The sequence below is a fragment of the Arachis duranensis genome, chromosome 10 (genome assembly GCF_000817695.3).
Source record: "Arachis duranensis cultivar V14167 chromosome 10, aradu.V14167.gnm2.J7QH, whole genome shotgun sequence".
NCBI classification, from domain to species: Eukaryota; Viridiplantae; Streptophyta; class Magnoliopsida; order Fabales; family Fabaceae; genus Arachis; species Arachis duranensis.
Window position 1 is genome coordinate 4,928,285 of NC_029781.3, and position 24,770 is coordinate 4,953,054.

General features: G+C 36.8%; 1 protein-coding gene across 2 annotated transcripts; it reads left to right on the forward strand.

Annotated features, from left to right (window-relative positions):
• Positions 1-579: 579 nt before the first annotated feature.
• LOC107468620 (probable RNA-dependent RNA polymerase 5) lies at positions 580-9,441 on the forward strand. 2 transcript variants are annotated; one of them, XM_016087933.3, is made up of 18 exons: positions 580-1,051; positions 1,599-1,770; positions 1,857-1,983; positions 2,354-2,428; positions 2,658-2,847; positions 3,086-3,284; positions 3,390-3,477; positions 3,573-3,713; positions 4,488-4,559; positions 5,089-5,195; positions 5,857-6,005; positions 6,164-6,386; positions 6,689-6,914; positions 7,123-7,295; positions 7,589-7,748; positions 8,254-8,392; positions 8,707-8,879; positions 9,008-9,441. In XM_016087933.3, the coding sequence occupies exons 1-18, from the start codon at positions 703-705 to the stop codon at positions 9,242-9,244; spliced, it is 3,000 nt and encodes a 999-aa protein (XP_015943419.1). In that variant the 5' UTR covers positions 580-702; the 3' UTR covers positions 9,245-9,441. The 2 variants fall into 2 exon arrangements, with proteins under 2 accessions (XP_015943419.1, XP_015943420.1); XM_016087934.3 differs by having other exon boundaries at positions 581-1,051; positions 1,605-1,770.
• The last annotated feature ends 15,329 nt before the right edge of the window (positions 9,442-24,770 follow it).

A 24,770-nucleotide genomic window follows, 5' to 3' on the forward strand; every position in this document is an offset into this window, starting at 1 on the left:
GTTGTTCGCTAATTAACACCAAAAAAAAGTTACAACTTTCACATGTAGAACTTCTTTCACTTTGAAAGAAGTTTAAGAATAATTTTAAATGAGACTATCTCTTTATTTAAACAATTTTTTATTTTATTTGTTTTATTTGTTTTATTTAATTTATTTCAATCACGAAAAAAAAGAAAAAAACGCCAAAATAGAGCATTTCCTAAAAACGCATGGTAGACTCGGAGTCTTGGAGAGGAGACACCACTACTACTAGGCTACTACAGTACTACTGTTCTCGAGTCTTTTCCGCCATCATATTTAAAACTCAGTGACAGTGTTATGTCATGTCACCTATTTTTCCCTCCACCAATTTCGTTCATTACTTTTTTTGACATGTTTTTTTCGTATTTTATTAAATATATAAATAATTATTTTAATATTAAAATTTAAATAAAAAATTTAAAAATATAAAATATTTTAATTTAATTAATAGTTATCCATCTTATTAAAAAAAATTATTAATTAGCTATCATAACCCTTTTATTTAGTTACAACACTTTTCAAAATTAAAATTCTGGAGATAAAAATTTCAATCATTATACGTAAACGCAGAATCATGTATAGTCACCCACTCTTCAGTGTCCTCACTCCTAACACGCTCTCTTTTCACTGTTCTTCGCCATTTCTTCTTCTTCTTCTTCATTCACACATTTTCACAATCACATGGCGAGTAACAATGGAACAGAGCAAGTAGTGGTGCCTCTTCCAGCTTCGGTGGACAATCTTCTAGAGCGCATCTGCAAGGAACAGAACCAGAGTCCTCCAGATTCTAAAGTCAGGCGCAAGCTCGCTGAAATTGACGAGCAAGAAGCCCTTAATTTACTAAACAAAATCTCAAACTCCAAAATCAAGTCTCTAAGCGCATTCATACTTTACTTGATCAAACAATCAACTGGCTCATCATCCCCATCTTCATTTCCTTCTCCGTCGAACTCCCCTTTTGCTTCTTCTACTCTCTCTCCCAACGGTTTCACCGGTTCACCTACGCGCACGATGAGCCAGCACCACCAAAGTATGCTTCTTTACTTCGAGTTTGCATCTTTTCACTCGTTGCTGGGTTCAGTTACACAGGAAAAGGAGTAGTTCTTCACTTCTTTGCTTCCTCTTTTGATTTTTCTTTAGGAAAAAAAAATGGAACTTTTTAACTATTGACAAACTTGAACTTGGAATCTCTATCTGCTTGATCTTATTTCTTATGTGCATAGCATATTTTGAGTTTAAAATCGTTTTCCACTTTCCTTTCTTTTTTCAAGACTAAATTATTTCCGGTTTTGCCCCTACCCTTTTGTCAAAATTATTTTTGTTTTGTTTGTTTGAGTTTGCTTTTCTTTTCCATGATTGTTTGTATGAATAAATAGAGTATCATTTGTGCAGCATGAATACTGCAAATGCAATGTTGAGTGTGATACTATGATTCATTTATATGTTGATGTTGGTTTCTTAGTAAAGTACCTTGCTTCTGTCGGGAACATAACACAGTTTTAATGTCGTTAGTTAGGGCTTTTAGTGCCATTGTGGGATCATTTACAAGCTTCACTCTTTGTCGTTCATTTTTGAAGCTACAGATACAGTTGGTTTAGGCAGTTCTCAGGCCGTTGTTACAGAACTTAAACGAAACCCCTTGGATTTTTATGCTGAGAGAAGAGAAGAGAAAATGCTTAGTCCACAGATGGTGGCACTTGGAGAATTGGAGTTCAGAAGGGCCTTTCTGCTGTTGAGTTACATTGGAGGGTAAGCTCAGTGCATCTTGGCTATTCTTCTGGATGGTTTTTGGTTTTTCGTTGCATATAATTCTGTTTTCATTCATACAATTACAGGGAGAGTCTTGAGAGACTTCAACCGGACTATATTAGAAGCTTGAAAGATTTGCCTATGGGAAGGTTTGAGAGAACAATATGGCAAGATGTGGGGCATAAATATATAAAGGATTGCGATCGGCAATCGGTAAATATCATGAACTGATTTCTGGATAGAAATTTGGGTTGGTTTATTTCTTTGCAATAGGTTTATAGTTTATTCCTTTGCAATTGGTTTAAGTGCAACTGTGAGATCTGCAATCAAGTTGACTTTGGTTTCAAATTTTAATATTTGGCAGTTATGGTAGTCATAAAATTTGCATTAGTAAACTCTTAATTGTTTCAATAGTGCTCGACATACAAAAATAAAAATTTTGTTTAACAGGATGGGAATATCTTGTTTAGCCTTGGGATAGAAGACTTTTACAGTCTACAATGATGCATATTAACATGATGCTCTTTCATTCTGCGTTAAATTTCTTTTCTGTTTGTACTAACGACAACCTTGGTTTCTTCAGTATGTTGAATGGGATTCTAGTAGGCCACATGTATATCAATGCTATGTTTCTACGGATGGGAGCTTAAGATTCAAGGTTTGTAGATCTCGACATTGTTTTTTTGTACTGTCAAAATTTGTGACCACTCGGTGGTTTTACTGCCGTCAAGGTTCCCATTTGTATAGCATTGCTATTTGTATACTTTTATGAAATTGTGATTCTGTATCAGTAAGCTGCCTGCATATTGTTTATTTTTCTACATAGATATTTTATTTCTATGCTAATGCTTTACTTTATTGGTCCTGTATGTATATCAATCTCTCAGGGTCCTATTATACAGAACTCAAGAACACACCTACAGAGAACGTTAGGGGATGACAATGTTTTAGTTGTTAAATTCTCCGAGGAGAAAAGTATCCCAAAGATGCGAATCACTGTTGATGAGGCTATCAACCTGTATGAGAAGTTTGGAAAGGAAGGGATCCAAGTTGGCCTTAGATTATATCGCTTTTTTGGTAACCTTTTTATTCTTGTTCTTTATATGTACCCCCTCTCCCTTTTCTGGTTAACCTCCAATTATGATTTAACTACTAAATAGAGTGAGAAATTTGCTTTTAAATTTTATCCTTTGATATATAATATTCTATTTTTAATAGATCATTACTGTGCCATATATCAGATGTTATCTCTTGAGTTGTTTAAGAAACTTGTAGTGACTGGCATGTGTTTATACATCTTTCACCAATTGAGCAGTTTTTAAAGATGGTGGAAAGGAAGAGAAGAAGAAGGACCCAGCATCGTCCTCTGTAAAGTGTTATTTTGTTAGGATGAAGTCACTTTCTTCTGCTGATGAGAGGGCATCGTACATTCTGGCAGATCGGAAAATGATCGAAGCTAGATGTTTGTTTATGCATGCTCACACGTTAGCTAGTGTGGATAAGTATATGGCTAGGTATTATGACAAATACTAATTTTAGACATTTATATTTTATTTTGGCCTGCACTTGATCACCTCATAATAGATTTTGTCCAAGAAACTAACTGTAGTGGTTTTCAGATTCTCTCTTCTTCTATCAAAGACATTCAAACTTGACATTGACTTGGCTAGTGTGAATGTTAAGCAAATTGATGATGAATATTGCCTGGTATAGTCAGTTGCCAATATACTCAATTTTTATAATTTATAGTCTTGCATGAAGCAAATTATTATTATTTGACCTTCCTTGTCATTGGGAATTAGGATGAAAAAGGAGAAAAAATTCCCGATATAGATGGCAAACCGCGTATTCACACAGATGGAACTGGGTTCATCTCAGAAGACTTGGCGTCGTGCTGCCCTACCAATGTATCTAAAGGAACTGCCAAAAATAAAACCACGAAGGTTTCTTGACTTTTTAGTGTATTATTCCACTAAATTGTTCAGTTAAATTCCTTTTTTCCCCCAATGACTAGTCATTTGTTAAGAATCCACATTAAAAAGAAAAAATGTGTTGCAAAACCACTACGGCACTACTGCAACTCTTTCATCATAAAAAGAACCATGCATCTGCTTTTGGTAACTAATAACAGTTTTGGTTGGTGGATTAAATTTTGTTTCACTTCCTGTGAAAGGATGAACTCAAGTTTCACCTTTGTGGTTTATACATTCTCCGATATTGTGGTTTGTGGCTTGTGCTTCATCTTATTTAATGCCTGAAAAATTGTGGAGTTAAACTTTAATGACTGCACACACAAAAACTGTTCTGAAAGTCGATGCATGGAAGAGAAAAATTTTGGATGGGAGCTCTTCATTTTTCTGGTATTTTTTTTTTCCGTCATGTCTTCCATAAGAATAAAAATGTCTTAAATGGATTAAATCATGGGGGAAAAATGAAAGAGACAATATGTTTTTCCCTGTACTTTATCATATTCTGGTTCTCCTTTTGTTGGTATTTCCTGGTGAAGTAAATGACAAATTTTATATGTGCTTATGACTGTCATTAAACTTAGGAAATTCCCAATCTGTTAGCTTTTGATGATACAATGGGAGATGCTCAATTTCTGTGGTTTCCTTGCCTGTTTTAATATTGCAATGACGTTTTTGTATTGCTTGTTCATGTCATATGCGTGGATATTGTCCTAATAGAATTTATAATTTTCCCTTTTGCCCATAAAGCCTTTGATGATCCAGTGCCGTCTCTTCCACAAGGGTTCTGCAATTAAAGGCACACTTGTGGTTAATCATACGGTATGTTTTTGAACAACTCTTGTTTTTAAAAGTCATGGTTTCTTCTTTGGCATATGTTTATCTAGTCAATATTATGGAACACCTAGTTTGCTGAGTGCTTTTTAAGCTGTCTGAATTGATATGTAAATTATAACTGTGTAGATCATAAGATATTTGTACATTTTGGTATTTCAATGTTTTGCTCCACTGTTTTTATTCTGGTTTTCAATGATTAAGTTGAACATGTAGTCTTATAATGATGAGAAGGATAACATAGGCGACATGTTTATAAAATATTGTTGCAATTAAGCGTTGGTGGACTATATTATAGAAGTGTATATTCCCAAATTTATCCATAGGGCATGCTGGTATTTTAGCTTTCCAATATATTTTTCCTGGTTACTAGAGGTGCTTGACATCCTCTCTACTTAGAATTGGATTGATATTGTGGTCTATTCTATAAAATAATTTATTTTCTCTAGATAAAGAAAAATATTAGCGTAAAGTATACTTTTTGTCTCTAATACTATATGGGTTGATGATCATGCAGCTTCCTCCTAGGACAATCCAGGTTCGGGATTCAATGATTAAAGTTAAGACTGACAAAGAACTTGCAAATGCTCCAAGCATAGATTCGTTAGAAGTGGTGGGAACGAGGTTTTTCACATCATCACCTTTCCTGCTAGTATTTTGTCTTAGTTATCATTATTTTGATAATTAAATTAGTTCAGAAGCTGATAAAGTATATGTCCAATCACATATTACTTGTTAAGGGGATAATGTATTTGCTTTTCTCGAATTATGTGTTTCATCTGGATGCACAACTTTAGCATTTCACCAGACCATTGACTAATGAGCCCTTTCAATGCTGTAATTTATTGTTTATATTTACGTTTCACCATTTACTAATAATCCTCGATATAAATGGGCTAAAGAGGCATATAATGATTTCCTTAATAAGAGTGCTTGGAGGAGATGAGGGTTTCACCTGGTGGAGTTTGGTGAAGGTAGATGTATGCATCCAGAGAGGTTGTTCCTAGAGTTTTTACTAGGAACTTCCAAGTCCAAAGGCTACAAGGTTTGCCAAGGCTAGCCCCTAGCACAGTAGTCGTTTATTTGATAAAACGAATATAAATGGTTACTCGCTATCTTTTTTCTATTGAAAGAAATCCATAAGGACACTATTTGATGATTCTATGTTGCCCAAAGTTTGCAACCGATAATAGATAGTAGATTGTTCAAGCTTTTTTCTTATGAAGCAAAATATCTACTGTTTTTTAGGGAGAGAAATCACTAACTAAAGTTCCACATGTTTCAGCAATCACCCAAATCGGTCATTCTTGTCTAAATATCTCATTGCACTTCTAAGCTATGGTGGAGTTCCAAATGAATACTTCATAGAAGTACTTGAGGATAATCTGAAAGATGTTGACCAAATCTTCTCTAATAAGCGCGCTGCTTTTAGAGGTTGTTCATGCAGATTAATAAGATATATTTAGTCATATTTCATCAAGGTCTTACTTATTTAGTTATTTTGGACTTTGGATAAGAGTTGAATTAATTTACTGTTTTAAATGTGTTGAAGTCTCACCAAGCAAAGCTTTCTAACCATCATTTACATGCAGTTGCTCTAAACCATGGTGAGATGGATGACTACACTGCGTTGCGAATGATCTTATGTGGGATTCCTATTGAAGAGCCACATTTGCAGTTTCAATTGTCCGTATTTGCAAAGGAGGAAATGAAGAAGCTTAGAGGAGGGAAGATCTATATACCGGATTCTTTCTATTTGATGGGGACTGTTGATCCTACTGGAAAATTAGAAAGAAATCAAGTTTGTGTAATTCAGTAAGCATAAATCTTTTACTCTTTGGAATTAATTAATCTTTTATCCAGAAAAATTTCTAAATTTTAGATGTATTTGATATTCAAAACTAATGAAAACAGAATATTTGTCTTGTTGACACATACATCCTTGTAGTGAAAATGGCCATTTTCGCCAAGAATGAACTGTATGCAATATTGAGTAGAACAAAATGCAATGAGCATGTTTAGCTGCATCATGCTTTATAGCGTTCCTTTAAAAAATGGAATAATTTTTTGCAATTTAATATTATTATGTCTGAGCTGATTGTTCCTTTTTTATGTAGTGAAAATGGCCCAATTACAGGGGAGGTGTTAGTTTACAGAAATCCAGGTTTACATTTTGGGGACATTCACAGAATGGATGCGGTACCTGTGGAGGAACTAAAATCTTATGTTGGCGATAGCAAGTATGCAATTTTCTTCCCGTGTGTTGGCCCTCGCTCTGTGGCAGATGAGATTGCCGGAGGCGATTTTGATGGAGACAAGTACTGGGTTTCACAAAATTCTGAGGTTCCAATCTCTGTTTGAAATTCAATTTATTCTTCTCTCTAAATTTGTTTATTGCATTGTTGTCCCATTATCTTCACAAAATGGAACTTTTCTTCTTGGGGAATATACCCTTCTTATTTGCTATTTGTCTGCATGTATATGTGCATTTTATTCTCTGAGGATCTTTAAAGTAGTTTAATTTGACCATTCAAAGTTTGAAATGCTGCAGCTATTAAAATACTTCAGACAGAGTGATCCTTGGATGGAAACTCGACCTGAAGAGCCTTATGATAAAGAACCACATGATAAAGAACCAAGTGTTAAAGAACCACGTGATATGTCTTCTGAGGAATTTGAGGAACAGCTTTTTAGACTATACCTAAAGACTCGATTTGAACCAAGGTGAATTTGCAGAGATATATATAAATTTGTAGAATTGTAGTTGTATATCTGCTTTCCGAAGTCGAAATTGTACCTTGTGCAAGGTACTGCAGGAAAAATTAGATTTAAATACGTGCGTCATACTCATATCTACTAGATGACCACTCTTTTATGCTGATTTAGACACCTTATCCTGTACTCGTTACATGTAATACTTGAATAACATAGCGAATCCAGGTAACAAGGCTGTTGGTGGAACACAATTCCAGTTGATCTTAGGGATTTTCTTTTATTTTATTTTTTGTATCTTTCAGCAATGCAATAGGTGTGGCTGCTGAGAGCTGGATGGCACTTATGGATCGATTTTTGACCATAAGAAATGAAGAGGAGAAGGAACGAGTGAAGGAAAACATAATTAGATTGGTTAATATATATTATATGGCATTGGATGCCCCGAAGAAAAGTGGTCGTAAGGTTAGTTTGACCGTATCATTCTTCTCACTTGGCATGGAACTATTTGTCCTTTTCCCCAATCATGGGATTTTATGATCTTGGATTGTGTGCAATGCATTCATTACTTGATTAAATTTACTGTTATCATGATGAACTTTGTTATCTGTAAATATTAGAATGTATTGTGTTCTACTTTGCATGTTCATTATGGCGTGCAAATCTGGGTGCATGTCTCTTCTCTTCTGATCAATTGTCCTAAACTTCTCTTATTCATTTGTTGCCAGTCATTGCCAATAGATGCAATAATTTCATATCCTTTATTCTATCATCTGTGGTTTTCGGTTTTCTACTATTTAAATGTTCGTTTCAGGATTGAAAAATCTTGTTTCTGGTGCTGTATGGTCAAATAGATGACATCACTTTGAATTTGGTTTTATTGATGTAAATATTTACAAATAATGCTTTCCAGAATGAATACCATCTGTATTTTCCAGTCTGAACTCTGAAACATGTACTTTATCAACAGATTGAAGTCCCAAAAGAGTTGTCGGCAGAATTGTTCCCACATTATATGGAAAAGGAGAAATCATTCACTTCAACCTCTGTGTTAGGAATGATATACGATGAGGTTCTCAGATGGCAACATAAAGAAGATTCTGCAATAGGTGAGTACTTGCATTTAAGTCAGGTATTTATGTATTTATATAAATATAGAAAAGGATTGTCAAGCACATAACATTACCATCTGGCAAGGTCCCGGGATGATAGATGTATATTGCTCTACTTTTTCATAGAGGATAAGGGGTGTTTATGAAGATTCAAATTTGCAATCTTCTGGTTATAAGGCAGCAATCTTAACGTGATTTTGAAGCTTACTTTCATGATTTATTTATTTATTTTCCTCCAAGCACTTTATATAAGGTGATGTACAATCTGTCCATTTTATGGATGCTGATTATCGTCCTGTCCATGTTACCAGAAATAAAAAAACTCCCTTGTTTTGATATTGAAGTACCTAAAACAAGTTTGGAAAATTGGCGAAATTTATATGAGGAGTATAAGAGTGATATGACTGCTGCCTTAAGAGACAAAGAAAATGATAAAGATGCTTCCAAAGAGAAGGCAGATGAAGTCATCAAATATTATAAGCAGGTGAAATTCATATTTTTCTAGTTATATTATTTGTATATACACTCATTCTATATGTAAGCACATTTTTTTTACTCCCTGGATGTTACCATGAACAGTGTGTGCTGATGGGAATTTTCCTTTTTGCGTAGAAACTGTATGGTGGTGCTGACAATATGGAAGATAGTGCAAGAGACATAAATGATATTTATAATGATGCTTTGGCTGTGTATAATGTTACTTATGACCATGCCATGGCAGTGAAGCAAGTTGGTAAATGCAGATTTGCATGGATGGTTGCAGGTTCACCTCTATGCAGTCTTTATAACCTTAAACAAGATGAAAAGGCTTTTGTGGTTTCCCTCTCTGTATTGCGTGAGATTGGATGATCATCTTCACTCTACACAGTCATACTAGCTAGTTAATTGTATCATAGCCTATGCCAATACTTTGGTTGATGAACTGTTACCAAACTTGCACCTTAGCTGTGCCTGTAATATAATATAGGATTTTCATGTTATCGAGTATCAACCTGTAGGATTGGTCATTGGCAAGTAATGAAACTTTGTGCACTATATTCATTGTAGATCTTTATGTTGCTGCTTTAAGTTATATATGCGATATGTGACCAACTGACCATGTTCGTTTTGGGGATTTATGACGTTAATGTCTAATAATACGGAGTGGCAGTAGTGGAGACAATGATGATGGTGATAGAGATGGAGCTGATGGCGGCACGGCCGTAGGCACGATGGAGGAAGTTATATTGCGGAAAATGAAGCAAACTTTGTGCATTATTTTGGTTTATTGCAGTTATTCTTGTGGAAAATGGATATTCTCCAGATTTTTTAATAAGTGGGACCAAAATTAAATATGAGAGAGTAATGAAGGGTGAGAGATCACAATTGACACCATCCAATTTTTTCTTCATCAGAGAGGATCCACTCTCTTGTGACTGTTTTTAAGTGGGAATGTGGTATCTGTTAATATTTGATGATAGGGATTTTTCATGTCTAATACATGTAGTTAACCCTACTAAATTTATCTGTCATTATTTTTGTAGCTCAAGAAATTAAATGAAAATTTAGAAACTTGGTTGTAGTTAGTCGATGATGATTCTTTTTTGAGTTAGAACTTTAAACAATTTAGTAGTTGTTAGTGATTACTTAAAAATGGTGATAGTATGGAAGAATTTGTTAATTTATTATCTTACTGGTGTTGAGATAGAGATTCAATTATAAATTTATAATTGTGTTATCTTGAATAAAGCATGATTGTGTAGAAAAAGTCTTGCAATCAATTTAAATTTCCTTTTAATCTTTAATAAAAGTACAAATAATGTACAATTCCGACTAATATTTATACTTTTGGTTTTCTATCAATTATTCTCTCCGTTTTGCTTTGAGATATTTTTATGTTTCTCCTTTTATCTCATGTTTCCATATAATATACTAAATCTAAAAATGTTACTGTCTGTTGAACAATATTTTACATCTTATGCTAACTTAACAAAATGTTTGATGGGAATTCATTCTATAATTGTTTTTATTTGAATATATTTTTTCACATATTAATTATCAAATAATTATATATACTCTCTTGAGATTAGACAAAAGATTGTTGAGATATAACTATTTTTTTGATGTATTTAGACATACAATTCCACTCCACCAATCTAAATTGACGTGTAAGGATGGGTCAATGGTGAATGAAAATTACTTAGACACTCATACAATCAAGCCTTTATTGTAGAATGATAATCTCTGTAGATTTGTCATTTAATTGTCTTATTTATATCATGAGTAAATAGTTTTTTTTTTTAATCAAGAGACGAATTTGCGATTTTTTAGATGAATGTAGAAAAATTATGTCATTTGAATTATAACTCATTGACATCATTAGCAAATAGTTTAAAAAACCAAATAATTAAAGTTAAATGAATTTAATATTGAGATATAATTTCAAAATAATTAAAGAATTTTTTTTGTGACGGAACATAACACAAAGAAAAAAGACCTAAGAAAAAGAGTAGTACTCCTCTCTAATAATAATGTCTAAATTATTAGGAGGCAGTAACCACTCTAGATACACCTGCTTGTTTAAAACAGCAGTCTTAGCCATTAAATCAGTCACTCTGTTTGCTGTTCGCTGGATGAGCACTAAAGTAGCTGTCCAATTGCGCTGGAGCATCTCTTTGATTTTGTCAAGCAGATTAGAGTTATTCCTAATCATGCTGGTTGTGCCTTGCGAAACAAGAAGAAACGCATCAAGATTATCAGTTTCACATATGACCTCTTTGCACTCGCAATCTCAAGCCATAACAAGCCATCTCCAAATAGCATGAAACTCATAACAGAGAACACTAGAAAGAGAAAGAGGTATACTGGCAGAACAACCTTTTATCCAAATTCCCATGGTGTCTCTAATAATACATCCAAAGCCAGCTAATTGCTTATTTTCAAAAACGCTTGCATCGCAGTTCACTTTACAGACATTCATTGGAGGTGGTTCCCAGTTATATTTCAAAGAAGAAGGAATAATATGCTTTTGGTTGAAAATAACATTAGAGAAATCTCGAGCAACATGTTTAACTAAGTGAACAATTTTCTCCTTACTCCATGGATTATATTGGTGGAAGATGTCATTGTTCCTATCCCTCCAAATCCACCAAAAGGCCGCTGCAAAGAGAAACTCATTTTTGTTGAGGTTAGAACGAATCCAAGACACAAAATCCAAACTAGAGTCTTCAGCGGTCATTCCCAAATTTAAGCTAATCCAAATCTGACGAGCTTTTTGGCAAGTCTTAAAGCAGTGGTTAATATCCTCTAGAGCAAGATAACATCTCTGACAAAAATCAGAAGTAGAAAGACCTCTTTGAAACCGGTAACTAGCTGTGGGAACTCCGTTGTTGAGGCAAAGTCAGAGCAGACACTTTATCTTCTCCGGTATTCTCAAGCGCCAAAGCTAAAGCCAATTTTCATTATCATTCCAGCCAAATTTCTTCTTCTATAGCCATTCATACCCGCTTTTAGTCGAGTAGATGAGAGTATTTGACTTTGTCCAAAACCAACCTGTTTTATCTCCTGCCTACTTGATAGGATCAAAGAGCATCAAATCAAGTTTAACTTCTTCCGGAATCATTGTGCAAAAAATATCCCACCGCCAATGCCCATGGTGCCAGACATCTTCTAACTTCAAGTGAGAATCAGAAATGTGCACAAAAGGAACCAAAGGAGCTAGCATTTCACATGGTCGCCAAGCATGATACCAAAAGGATTGAGACATCCTGCCTGTACACCAATCAAAACCATCACGAAGCTTTTCTATTATCTTATAAATCGCTCGCCAAGTGCTTGAAACATTATTAGAAAAATTGGGTGAAAAGCAAGAACTCCCAGATAAATATTTTACCAACATAATTCTTACCCAAAGCTTATCTTTATTATGCAATAATTGCCAAACAAGCTTTCCGAGTAAAGCAAAATTTACACATTGGGTATCTCTAATTCCCAAGCCTCCATATTTTCTTGGAGTGACAACTTTGCTCCACTTGACCAAATTTAAGCAACGGTCCCCCACATTTTCCTTCCACAAGAATTGTCTAAGCACAGAATCAATCTTTTGACAAACCGAAGTAGGAAAAAGAGTCACTTGCATCTGATAAATAGGAAGAGAAGAAGCAACATATTTAATTAAGCAAAGCCTACCTGCTCTGTTAAGGAGCTGACCTTTCCAACTAGCCAGCCTATTCTTGATCTTCTCTAAAGAGTCCAAAAAAATAGATCTAGTACAAACCCTAGTACGAGAGAGTACATGAGAGTACGTGAAATGGAGAGTGGGGAGAGCAGGGGAGAGTCTTCGAGGGTGGCACATAGCAAGGCAGCCGGCCATGTCGGCGGAAGCAATAAGGGGGAGAGCGGAGGGGGACATGCATCAGGTAAAAAGGAGGGGATTAAAGGAGATGGTAACAAGACTCAAAGTCAGCAGATATCGTTCAGAGATAAAGTTGTTGGTGCCTCAGCAAGGAGAGCTTTGGAGATTGCTGATTCTCTTGATGGGGATAAGATGGCTACAGTAGTTGGTAAGCAAGGCGATTCGGAGATACCAACTGTGACATTCACTGAGGAAGCAAAAGAGATATTGGCAGAGCCCTACAAAGATGCCATCGTGATCAAAGTTCTTGAAAAAATTTTAGCTATACAGCGATCACACACAGGCTTAAAGGCGTCTGGAGAACCAAAGGAGGATATGAGGTACTAGATGTCAGTTTTGGCTATTTCTTAGTCAAATTTGATCTCTTGGAGGATAGAGAGAAAGTTCTCCTTGGAGGACCGTGGATGATTACTTGAAGCTATGTTGCGGTTAAACCTTGGAGTTCTTCATTCAGACCTTGTGAAAACACTTTTGGGTCTACCATGGTTTGGATAAGAATCACAGGTTTAAACATTAACTATTATCAAGAGAGAGCCATGAAAATGATTGCGTCAGCTGTTGGCAAACCGATCCGCATCGACTTAGCCACCAAGTCTGCAGAGAGGGGAAAGTATGCAAGAGCATGTATGCAAATTAACTTGGGACTTCTAGTTATAAAAAAATTCAAGTTGATGGTCATATGTATGACAAAGAATATGAGCACTTGAATTTAATTTGTGAAAAATGTAGCTACTTTGGGCATGTAACAAGAGAATGTGCGAAAGAGAACAACAATGGCATTGGGAAGGAAAGCACGGTGAAGGAGAAAAATTTGTCATCACTTTTTCCTGTAGATAACAACGAGAAAACAGTGGAAGGTAGTCAAATCCCAGTAAAAAATCAAAATTTAACTTTTGAATTTGAAATTAATGCCAAATCAATTCCAATTATGGATAAGCATGGTGCAGTAGATCTTGTGCATGATAATTTGCAAGACTCACGTATGGAAAGGGATACTCGTGCAAAAGAGGGTGAATGGGTTATAGTTAGTAGAAAAGGCAAGGAAAAAGTGGGTAAAGGCCACAATGTGGTGCCAAAAAAAGCCAATGTAGCAATATGCTCCAATTTGGTGAGTAAGAAATTTTCTTTTGGGTCTAATAACATGCATGCTGGATCCTCATCAAATGCAAATGTGAAGTCCTTATCAAATGCAAAGGTGGAGCCTAAGGAAAAGAAAGATCCTCCATCCACGCTTGGCTCTTTGGGAACAACTCAGGTGGCTTTCAAGGATCAGAGTACTCCCTTTTTTAAAGCAGGGCACAAAAGGCAGCGTCCTATTTCGCTTCAAAACTCACCTACTGAAGCATTGTCAATGGATTCTCAAGTACAAAAAGAGCTTGATAAAGTTAGTGCAACAACAAACTTGGAGACCCAACATCAACAGAAGAATGATGGTTCTGTGGTGCAAGTCTACAAGGAGACACTTGGAGACAGGGGTCCATCAACGTGAGGTAGAATGATTAAATATTCCAATTATTTAATTTATTTTTTATGGATTATGACCATTTAAATATTATTAGTTGGAATGTTAGGGGCATCAAATAAGATGTCTCGGGTGCACTGTAAGGAGTTGGTACGAAAATTTCAACCAACTTTTTTTATTTTGGTGGAAACTCATATTGGGTTTGAAACTATGAAAAAATTTTGGGGAAGATTAGGCTATTATCCTGTAGGGATTGTAGATGCTGTTGGACACGAGGGAGGAATTTGGTTCCTCTCTGCTAATTTAAAATTTTCTTGTAAAATTCTTTGGGCTATGAATTAATGTATAACTTTGGAAATTGATGGTGGTGGGCAAAGATGGATCTGCAGTGCGGTTTATGGCAGCCCTCAAGCCACTAATAGAGTAGAATTATGGAGTCATCTGTTTGATATTGGTTTGTGCATTCAGGACCCGTGGGTGGTGGTTGGGGATTTTAATGATATTTTGAGTGTTCATGAGGTGAATGGGGGTCATTTCTATTCAAATCGCAGTAGTATCTTTGCAAGTACTCTAGATTGTTGTAGTATTTTTTATCTGACAACCTCTGGAAGACGGTTTACTTGGTTCCGTAAAATTCAAGGAAACAAAGAAATTGCAAAGAGATTGGATAGAGCTTGATGTACTACAAAATGGCGCCTTCTTTTTCCAGAAGCTTTTGTTGAAGTTCTCAGCCGTTCCCACTCTGATCATTGTCCCCTACTTATCTGATGTCAAGGAGTTCCTATCAAGAAAGGAAACCGGCCTTTTAGATTCCAAGCGGCATGGGCAACGCATCCTGATTATAAGGCCATTGTTCAGAAATCTTGGGATAGTACTGGTGTGGTATTTTACAACCCACAAACTAACCGGCAATTGCACCGGATCGTACCAAGTAATACCTTACGTGAGTAAGGGTTGATCCCACGAGGATTGATGGATTAAGCAACAATAGTGTTTGATAGGATTAGTTAGGCAAGCAGAAAAGGGTTTTGAGATATTCAAAAGGTTTAAATTCGAACTCAGAATATCAAAAGGATAGACAAATAAATAAATTGGGAATAAAATATGGAAAAAATAGTTAAGGTTTCAGAATTATCTATTTTTCCGGATTAACTTTTCTTACTAACTAATTTAATTATATAGGATTTAATTTATGACAAACTATATGTGATTAGACCCTAATTTCTTAGACCTTTCTAGTCTCCTCTAAAATTCATTGACTGCCAATTCCTTGGTCAATTAATTCCAATTAGAAGGTGAAGTTCAAATTCCAGTTTATATGCCACAAAAATTCTAATACCCAAAAATAAGGAGATTATATGTCACGTATCCCGTTAAATCCAAATAATTAAAATTTAGGAGAAATTATTTTCAAGCTATTGTTCAAGTAAAGAACTTTTCCAAGTTTTACAAGAACTCAAATAGAAAGAGGGTCATACTTCCGTTCCACCCAAATTCATAAAATAAAGAGCGAAAACAATTCTTAAATATAAATCCAAAACAAAAATTAAAATAGAAAAAGCAATAAAATCAATCCATACAAATAGACAGAGCTCCTAACCTTAACAATGGAGGTTTAGTTGCCCATGGAATGTAAATTTGTATAGAATTGGAATAGAATTCCCTAATGGAATCCCCCTAATGGAATCTACCTAATAGAAGAGAAGTTTCTCCTTTTTATAACTAATCATAATTAATTTAAAATCTAATATTTAAAATTAAGATAATATCTTTTCCTATTTTAAAATCAAATTTGAATTTAAATTAGAATTAACTAACTATTCCGCGTCTTGTAACGTGGGGACCACTTGGCTTCACTGGATCCGGCCTAACTTGGGTGCTAAAATGGGGCCTAGAAATCACCTCCAGCGTTTTTTTCGTTTTCTGCACGTGGCGCATGTCACGCGTACGCGTCGATGGTCTTCTTTGCGAGTCACGCGGACGCGTTAGTCATGCGCACGCGTCGCTGTGCAAATCTTCAAATCATGCGTACGTGTCAGTCACGCGCACGCGTCGCCGTGGAAAGCTCCAAATCACGCGTGCGTCAGTCACGTGTACGCGTCACTCCTTGCTGCCATCTCCTTTTGTTCTTGTGCTGCAAAAACTCCATCAAATCCAGTCGAATGCTACCTAAAATAAATAAATTTGCAAAAGACTCAAAGTAGCATCCATATTGGCTAAAAGATAATTAATTATTTATTAAACTCAACAATTTATATGCAAATTCACTAGGAAAAGATAGAAAAGATGTGCACGTATCACAACACCAAACTTAAACTGTTGCTTGTCCTCAAGCAACCAAAACTAATATAAGCATAGGATGTGAATTTGCATGAGAATGAGAGTTCGATTAAGCTCATGTCTCTTCTTATAGTGGGTTTACAACTACAATCCTGAATAGTTTTGGCATTTCACTTTATCCTTTGAAGTTCAGAATGATTAGGGTCCATAGGAATTCAGAATTCAGATAGTGTTATTGATTCTCCTAGTTCAGTATGTTGATTCTTGAACACAGCTACTTTATGAGTCTTGACCGTGACCCTAAGCATTTTGTTTTCCAGTATTACCACCGGATACATAAATTACATAACTGGGTGAACCTTTTCAGATTGTGACTCAGCTTTGCTAGAGTACCCAGTTAAAGGTGCCCAGAGTTTTTTAGCACACTCTTATTACTTTTGATCACGACTTTAACCGCTCAGTCTCAAGCTTTTCACTTGACACCTTCACGCTACAAGCACATGGTTAGGGACAGCTTGATTTAGCCGCTTAGGCCAGAATTTTATTCCTTTGGGCCTTCCTATCCATTAATGCTCAAAGCCTTGGATCCTTGTTACCCTTTGCCTTTTAGTTTAAAGGGTTATTGGCTTTTTCTGCTTGCTTTTTTTCTTTTTTTTCTTTTTTTTTAAATTTTTTTCGCAAGTTTTGTGTTTTTCACTGCTTGTTCTTGCTTCAAGAATAAATTTTATGATTTTTTAGATTATCAATAACATTTCTCTTCTTTCATCATTCTTTCAAGAGCCAACAATTTTAACATTCATAAACTTCACTATAAAAAATATGCACTGTTCATGTCATGCATTCATAATTACAGAAAATACCACCACATTTAAGTAAATAAGACTACTTTTAAAATTAACTCAATTTCTCATACAATACATCACTTCTGTATTTTTTATTTGAATTCAAGCTCAATGAGTAATACATGAGACATCTTTTCAGAATTAAAGTAATTATGGGAAAACTAAACTAGACCAAGGATTCTCACTAATAAAGGATCATGCAACAAACAATGCAAAATAGTAGAAAACCGGAACATAACATAGAAAATGAGGGGAGGAATAAAAAATATGAAAGGAACTCAACCACCTTAGTTATCCTAGCGGTCGCTTTATTCTTCAGGTTGTTAATCACAGTCAATCCCCGACAACGGTGCCAAAAACTTGATGCGGTATTTTACAACCTACAAACTTACTGGCAAGTGCACCGGGTCGTACTAAGTAATACCTTACGTGAGTAAGGGTCGATCCCACGAGAATTGATGGATTAAGCAACAGTTATTGAGTGATAAGCTTAGTTAGGCAAGCAGAAAAGGATATTGAGATATTCAAAAGGTTTAAATTCGAACTCAAAATATAAAAAGGATAGACAAATAAATAAGTTGGGAATAAAATATGGAGAAAACTGTTAAGACTTCAGAGTTATCTATTTTTTCGGATTAACTTTTCTTACTAACTATTTTAATTATGTAGGATTTAATTTATGGCAAACTATATGTGACTAGACCCTAATTCCTTAGATATTTATAGTCTCCTCTAAAATTCATTAAGTGCCAATTCCTTGGTCAATTAATTCCAATTAGAGGCTACATGATCAAATTCCAGTTTATATGTCACAAAAACTCTAATTACCCAAAAAGAAAAGGATTATATGTCACGTATCCCGTTAAATCCAGATAATTAAAATTTAGGAGAATATGTTTTCAAGCTGTTGTTCAAGTAAAGAGCTTTTCCAAGTTTTACAGGAACTCAAATAGAAAGAGGGTCATACTTCCGTTCCACCCAAATTTATAAAATAAAGAGCAAAAACAAATATTTAAATTATAAATCCATACGTAAATTAAAATAGAAAAGCAATAAAATCAATCCATACAAATAGACAGAGCTCTTAACCTTAACAATAGAGGATTAGTTGCTCATGGAATGTGGAATGTAAATTTGTATAGAATTCCCTAATGGAATCCCCCTAATGAAATCTACCTAATAGAAGAGAAGTCTCCCCTTTTTATAACTAATCCTAATTAATTTAAAATCTAATATTTAAAATTAAGATAATATATTTTCCTATTTTAAAATCAAATTTGAATTTAAATCAGAATTTACTAACTACACCGCGTCTTGTAACGTGGGGACTACTTGGCTTCACTGGATCCGCGCCTAACTTGGGTGCCAAAATGGGGCACAGAAATCACACCCAGCATTTTCTGTGTTTTCTGCACGTGGCGCATTTCACCGTACGCGTCAGTCAGGCGTACGCGTCGATGGTCTTCTTCGCGAGTCACGCGGACGCGTCAATCATGCGCACGCGTCGCTGTGCAAATCTTCAAATCACACGTACGCGTCAATCACGCGCACGCGTCGCCGTGGAAAGCTCCAAATCACGCGTACGCGTCAGTCGCACGTACGTGTCGCTCCTCGCTGCCATCTCCTTTTGTTTTTGTGCTGCAGAAACTCCATCAAATCCAGCCGAATACTACCTAAAATAAATAAATTTGCAAAAGACTCAAAGTAGCATCTATATTGGCTAAAGATAATTAATTCTTTATTAAACTCAACAATTTAGATGCAAATTCACTAGGAAAAGATAGAAAAGATGCTCACGCATCACAATTTATTTTAAAATTTTTTCCTCTTAATTTTTGAAATTAAGTTTGGTGTTCCCGTAGTAATTTTTCTCTAAAAAAAAATATTTTCAAAAAAAAAAACAAAAAAAAAATTTTTGTTCTGTCTTCTTTGCTTTCCTGTTGACCATATGGTGCGTTTAATTCTGTTTGGTGTTTTGTGCTAAGGAAAAATAATGGAGAGAGATTACATAGGTTACTACTCACACCCGGGTAGTAATTCATATTATGGTGGATGGAGGAGCTATCCAAATTTTGGTTGGCAAGGTCAAAATCAAAGACACTTCAATGCTCCATGTTCCAACTATCAAGAGTCACCACCTCCATATTCATATCAAGAACCACCATCTCAATATTTATATCAAGAACCATCATCTTTCTACCCATACCAAGAGCCACCATCTCCCTATTCATATTAAGAGCCACAATCTCCTTATTCATCTCAAATACCATCAGATCTTGAGCTCCTCATGAAAGAATTCCTACATGATATAAAGACGAGTGTCAAAAATGTAGAAAATTATGTGCAGACGATGATCAAGAACCAGGAAGGGGAACAAGCAAATTCCTTCCCAAGAGATACAATGCAAGATCCTATAGAAGAAAGTGAGGAAACCAATCAAATGAATTTATACTCTAGTGAATTAGAGAATCTTCCACCCTCACATATGGAAGAAGAAGAATATGCACAACCTCCCATGCCCTTGGTAAGCAATGAAGAAGAGATTGAATTAGAAGAAAGCTACCAAGAGGAAGAGGTTGAAATTAAGGAAGCTTGCAAAGAGGTAGAAGAATTCAAATAAGAAGACAAGGGAGTGGAGCTTGAAAGACCTCTTTCAAAGCCATCACCATCCAATACAACATTCAAGGAGGTAAAATTCTTATCCTTAACCTGTACTCTCCCACTTGAATATGGGCTACTAGAGACGGATGGTCAACTTAGAGCTCTTTGTGGCATTAAGAGTAAGAGGAAGATGCTTACTGGCAAGAGATGTCAAGCAAGGTTCAATATGGTTGCATGCTTCAAATTGAAGTGCAAGGATTGGTGTAGAGCTCACTTGAATGGGTCTAGAAGGTTATTTGGATGTCTCTGTGAGAATTCAGATCACTTGCCACCCGGTGGAAACAATCGTGATCTACAAGAAGACGGATGTAAAAGCAAGGTTTGGGACCCTTGGATTCATTCACACAATCAACACTCTTGGGGCCTTGTCACTTGCTTCAACTTGCTCAAAGGCGTTATGCGCCTAGTTTGGGATCCCGGTAGCCATTGGAATTACAAACATTGGTAGGAATTCCTGGATCAGTACAAGCATAAGTCACCATAACAAGGAGCTCACCACATGTCCAACTTAAGGACTTTAACTAAAAGTGCTTGGTGGGAGACAATCCACCGTGGTATGATCGTTCCTTTTCATTCTTTGTTATTTTTCATAATAATAGTTGTCTTACTTATTTGATTTTTATTGAATTCTTACTAATTTTTTGATCATGCAGATATTTTAGAACAGGAACCGGATAATATAAAAAAAAAGAGAAGAAGAGCACATGACGCGCAAGCGTCGCTGACGCGTACGCGTCATATGCATGTGCGTGAAAAATAAAATTTAACAGAGAGTTGCGCGGGAGTGGCACAGGAATGAGGCCTTTCGCACAAACAGGCCCACGCGTACGCGTACCCCACGCGTGCGCGTCATTGGTGATTTTGGCACTCCACGCGTGCGCATCATTGACGCGTAGGCGCAACTTGAATTTCGCCATAAATATGTGTTGGGCAGAAAGTTGTGCTGGTTTGGGGCTGGAAGTGTGCTAGACGCACAAAAATTGACCATGCGTACGCGTCCCTGACACGTGCGCGTCATTTGACCAAACGGCCATCCACGCGTGCGCGTGCATGACGCGAACGCGTCGTATGCCAATATTGGTTCCCTAGCCACGCGAACAGAGAGTTTTGCACGCGCGCGGCTGGTTTCGCACGAATCGCACAGAACTCAGGGCATGCATACGCGTGCCTGACGCTTACGCGTCCTTAAGAAAATTTCGCGACCCACGCGTACGCGTGCTGCACGCGTACGCATCGCCTGCGCCGCACAATTACACTAGTTCGCCGCCCAGTTTTAATTTTCTTTCTCTCTCTCCCAATCCTAATTCTCTCTTGTTCCTTTATCCTTTTATTCTTCTTTCATCTTATCATTTATTTTTGTTTTCAGATTTTCTTTGCTTGAGGACAAGCAAGCATTTAAGTTTGGTGTTGACGCTTTGCTTAAAGCTTTTCTGTTTATTCTTATGGCACCAAAAGGGAGGCGAATCATATTCACGGAGGAGCACAACCTTTGAGAAAGCCCTATGTGATCTGGGGGCAAGCATAAATCTAATGCCCCTATCTGTGATGAAGAAGCTGCAAATCCAAGAGGCACAACCCACAAAGATAGCATTACAGATGGCAGATAAATCTATGAAGCCTGCATAGGGATTAGTGGAGAATATCTTGGTTAAAGCGGGTAAATTCTTCCTCCCAGCAGACTTTGTGATTCTTGATACAGGGGACCTCTATAATTCTAGAAAGACCATTCCTAACCACTGGAAGAGCTCTGATTGATGTAGAAGTGGGTGAATTAGTGCTTAGAGTGCATAATGAGCAACTGGTCTTTCATGTCTTCAAAGATATACATCCAACAGGTAAAGAAGAGAGGTGCATGCAGGCTGAGCTTATTGATCCAAACCTTCAAAAACCTCTTGATGATACACAGCAGAATCTGCAGCTCAAACCTCCCTTGGCAACAATCAATAAAAGTCCTCCTGACATCAAACCTAAGTTTGGTGTTGGGAATGCATCATCTACCATGGAGGAGGTTCCTAAAAAGAAGAAAGTACCCAGAGGATGGAGAAACAAAAAGATCCCCCACTGAAGGTTTCTCCCCAGGAATGAAGGTGGTGTTGACCAACAATCCAGCATGGGTTTATACAGTAATTAGAATCCTCTCTCTGGAGCATATTGAGCTACGTTATGGAGACACAGGAAAGAAGTTCACAGTAAGGGGTGAAGAGCTGAGCCCCAATGATCCTCCTCCTTAGAGGAGCTGACTGTCAAGCTAGTGATGATAAAGAAGCGTTTGTCAGGAGGCAACCCGATAATTTCGTATCCTTAGCTATTTTTCGTAGTAGTAGTTTTCTTAGTTATTTTATTGAGTTCTTACTAATTTCTGATCATGCAGCTATTTTATCACAGGAACCGAACACCTCAAGCTAATAAAAAAAACAGAGAAAGAGCACACGACGTGCAAGCGTCACTGATGCGAACGCGTCAATCATGTGTGCATGAAAAACAATAATCGACAGAGAGTTGCGCGGGAATGGCACTAGACTCATGCTTGGTACACAAATATGACCACGCGTACGTGTACACCACGCGTGTGCGTTGTTTGCACTTATCGCCATCCACACGTGTGCGTCATTGACGCGTACGCGTGACCTGCAAAATCGACGTAAAGGAGTGTTGGGCAGAGAGTTGTGCTGGCTTGGGGAAGAAAGTGTGCTAAAAGCACAAATTTAGGCATGCGGACGCGCGACTAACGCGTCCGCGTCAGTTGCACATATGGCCATCCACGCGAGCGCGTGCACGACGCGAATGCGTCGTATGAAAATTTGGCTCCCAAGCCATGCGACCAGAGAGTCGCGCGGGCGCGCAGCTGGCTTCGCGCGAATCACACAAAATCAAGGACACGCGGACGCGTGCCTGACGCTTATGCGTCCTTCTGAAAAATTCGCGACCCACGCGTACGCATGCTGCACGCGTACGCGTCACCGTCGTCGTACCGTTTTCACTTTTCTTTCTCTCTCTCCCAATCTTAATTCTCTCTTATTCTTTTATCTTTATACTCTTATTTCCTCTCACTATTTATTCTTGTTTTCAGTTCTTCTTTGCTTGAGGACAGGCAACAGTTTAAGTTTGGTGTTGTGATGCGTGAACATCTTGTCTATCTTTTTCTAATAAATTTGCACTTAAATTGTTGAGTTTAATTAAGAATTAATTATATTTTAGCCACTATGGATGCTAGTTTGAGTTTTGGGCAATTTTATTTATTTCAGGTAGCATTCGGCGGAATTTGATGGAGTTTCTGCAGCACAAGAATCAAAGGAAATGGCTGCGAGGAGTGACGCGCACGCGTGCCTGACGCGTGCGCGTGATCTGGAAGTATCCATGGCGACGTGTACGCGTGACTGACGTGTACGCGTGATTTGAAGATTTGCTCAACGACGCGTCCGCGTGACTTGCGAAGAAGACCAGCGACGCGTACGCGTGACGTGCGCGATCTGCAGAAGTTACAGAAATTGCTGGCGTGGATTTTGGGCCGCGTTTTGACCCAGTTTCTGGCCCAGAAAACACAGATTGGAAGCTGCAGAATGGACAAACAAGTGGTCCCCACCCATAAGCTGAAGACTTGTTAATTAATTCGAATTTAAATTTAAATCTTATTTTTAGGAAAACATATTATTTTTAATTTTAGATAATGAGATTTTAAATTTATTAGGATTAGTTATAAATAGGAACTTGGTACATTTAGACACAATACACATTTTTACCAGAACCCTTATTTTTCTTCTCTGAACCATGGGCCACTAATCCTTTATTGTTAAGGTTAGGAGCTCTGTCTATTTGTATGGATTGATTCATTTGATCTTTCTAATTTATTTCATGTTTTGATTTATATTCCAATAATTATTTCGTTCTTTATTTTATGAATTTGGGTGGAACGGAAGTATGACCCATATTCTAATTGAGTTCTTGTAAAACTTGGAAAAACTCTTTACTTGAACAACAGCTTGAAAACATATTATCCTGAATTTCTAATTATTTGTATTTAACGGGATACGTGACATATAATCCCCTTATTTTTGGATAATTAGGATTCTTGTGGCATATAAACTGGAATTTGATCATCATCTTCTAATTGGAATTAATTGACCAAGGAATTGGCAGTTAATGAATTTTAGAAGAGACTAGGAAGGTCTAAGGAATTAGGGTCTAGTCACATATAATTTACCATGAATTAAATCTTGCATGATTAAAATAGTAAGTAAGAAAAATCAATCCGGAAAAATAGATAACTCTGAAGCCTTAACTGTTTTCTCAATATTTTATTCCCAACTTATTTATTTTTTCTTTTGATATTTTGAGTATAATTTTAAAATCTAATATTTAAAATTAAGATAATATCTATTCCTATTTTAAAATCAAATTTGAATTTAAATTAGAATTAACTAACTACTCCGCGTCTTGTAACGTGGGGACCACTTGGCTTCACTGGATCCGCGCCTAACTTGGGTGCTAAAATGGGGCCCAGAAATCACCCCCAGCGTTTTCTGCATTTTCTGCACGTGGCACATGTCACGCGTACGTGTCAGTCACGCGTACGCGTCGATGGTCTTCTTCGCGAGTCACGCGGACGCGTTAGTTATGCGCACGCGTCGCTGTGCAAATCTTCAAATCACGCGTACGCGTCATTCACGCGCACGCGTCGCCGTGGAAAGCTCCAAATCACGCGTATGCGTCGCTCCTCGCTGTCATCTCCTTTTGTTC

Coding starts and splice junctions, on each gene's coding strand:
- LOC107468620 (XM_016087933.3), top strand. CDS start 703: ATGGCGAGTAACAATGGAACAGAGCAAGTAGTGGTGCCTCTTCCAGCT. Junction 1,984..2,353: donor AGGATTGCGATCGGCAATCG/GTAAATATCATG, acceptor TGGTTTCTTCAG/TATGTTGAATGGGATTCTAG. Junction 6,387..6,688: donor AATCAAGTTTGTGTAATTCA/GTAAGCATAAAT, acceptor TTTTTTATGTAG/TGAAAATGGCCCAATTACAG.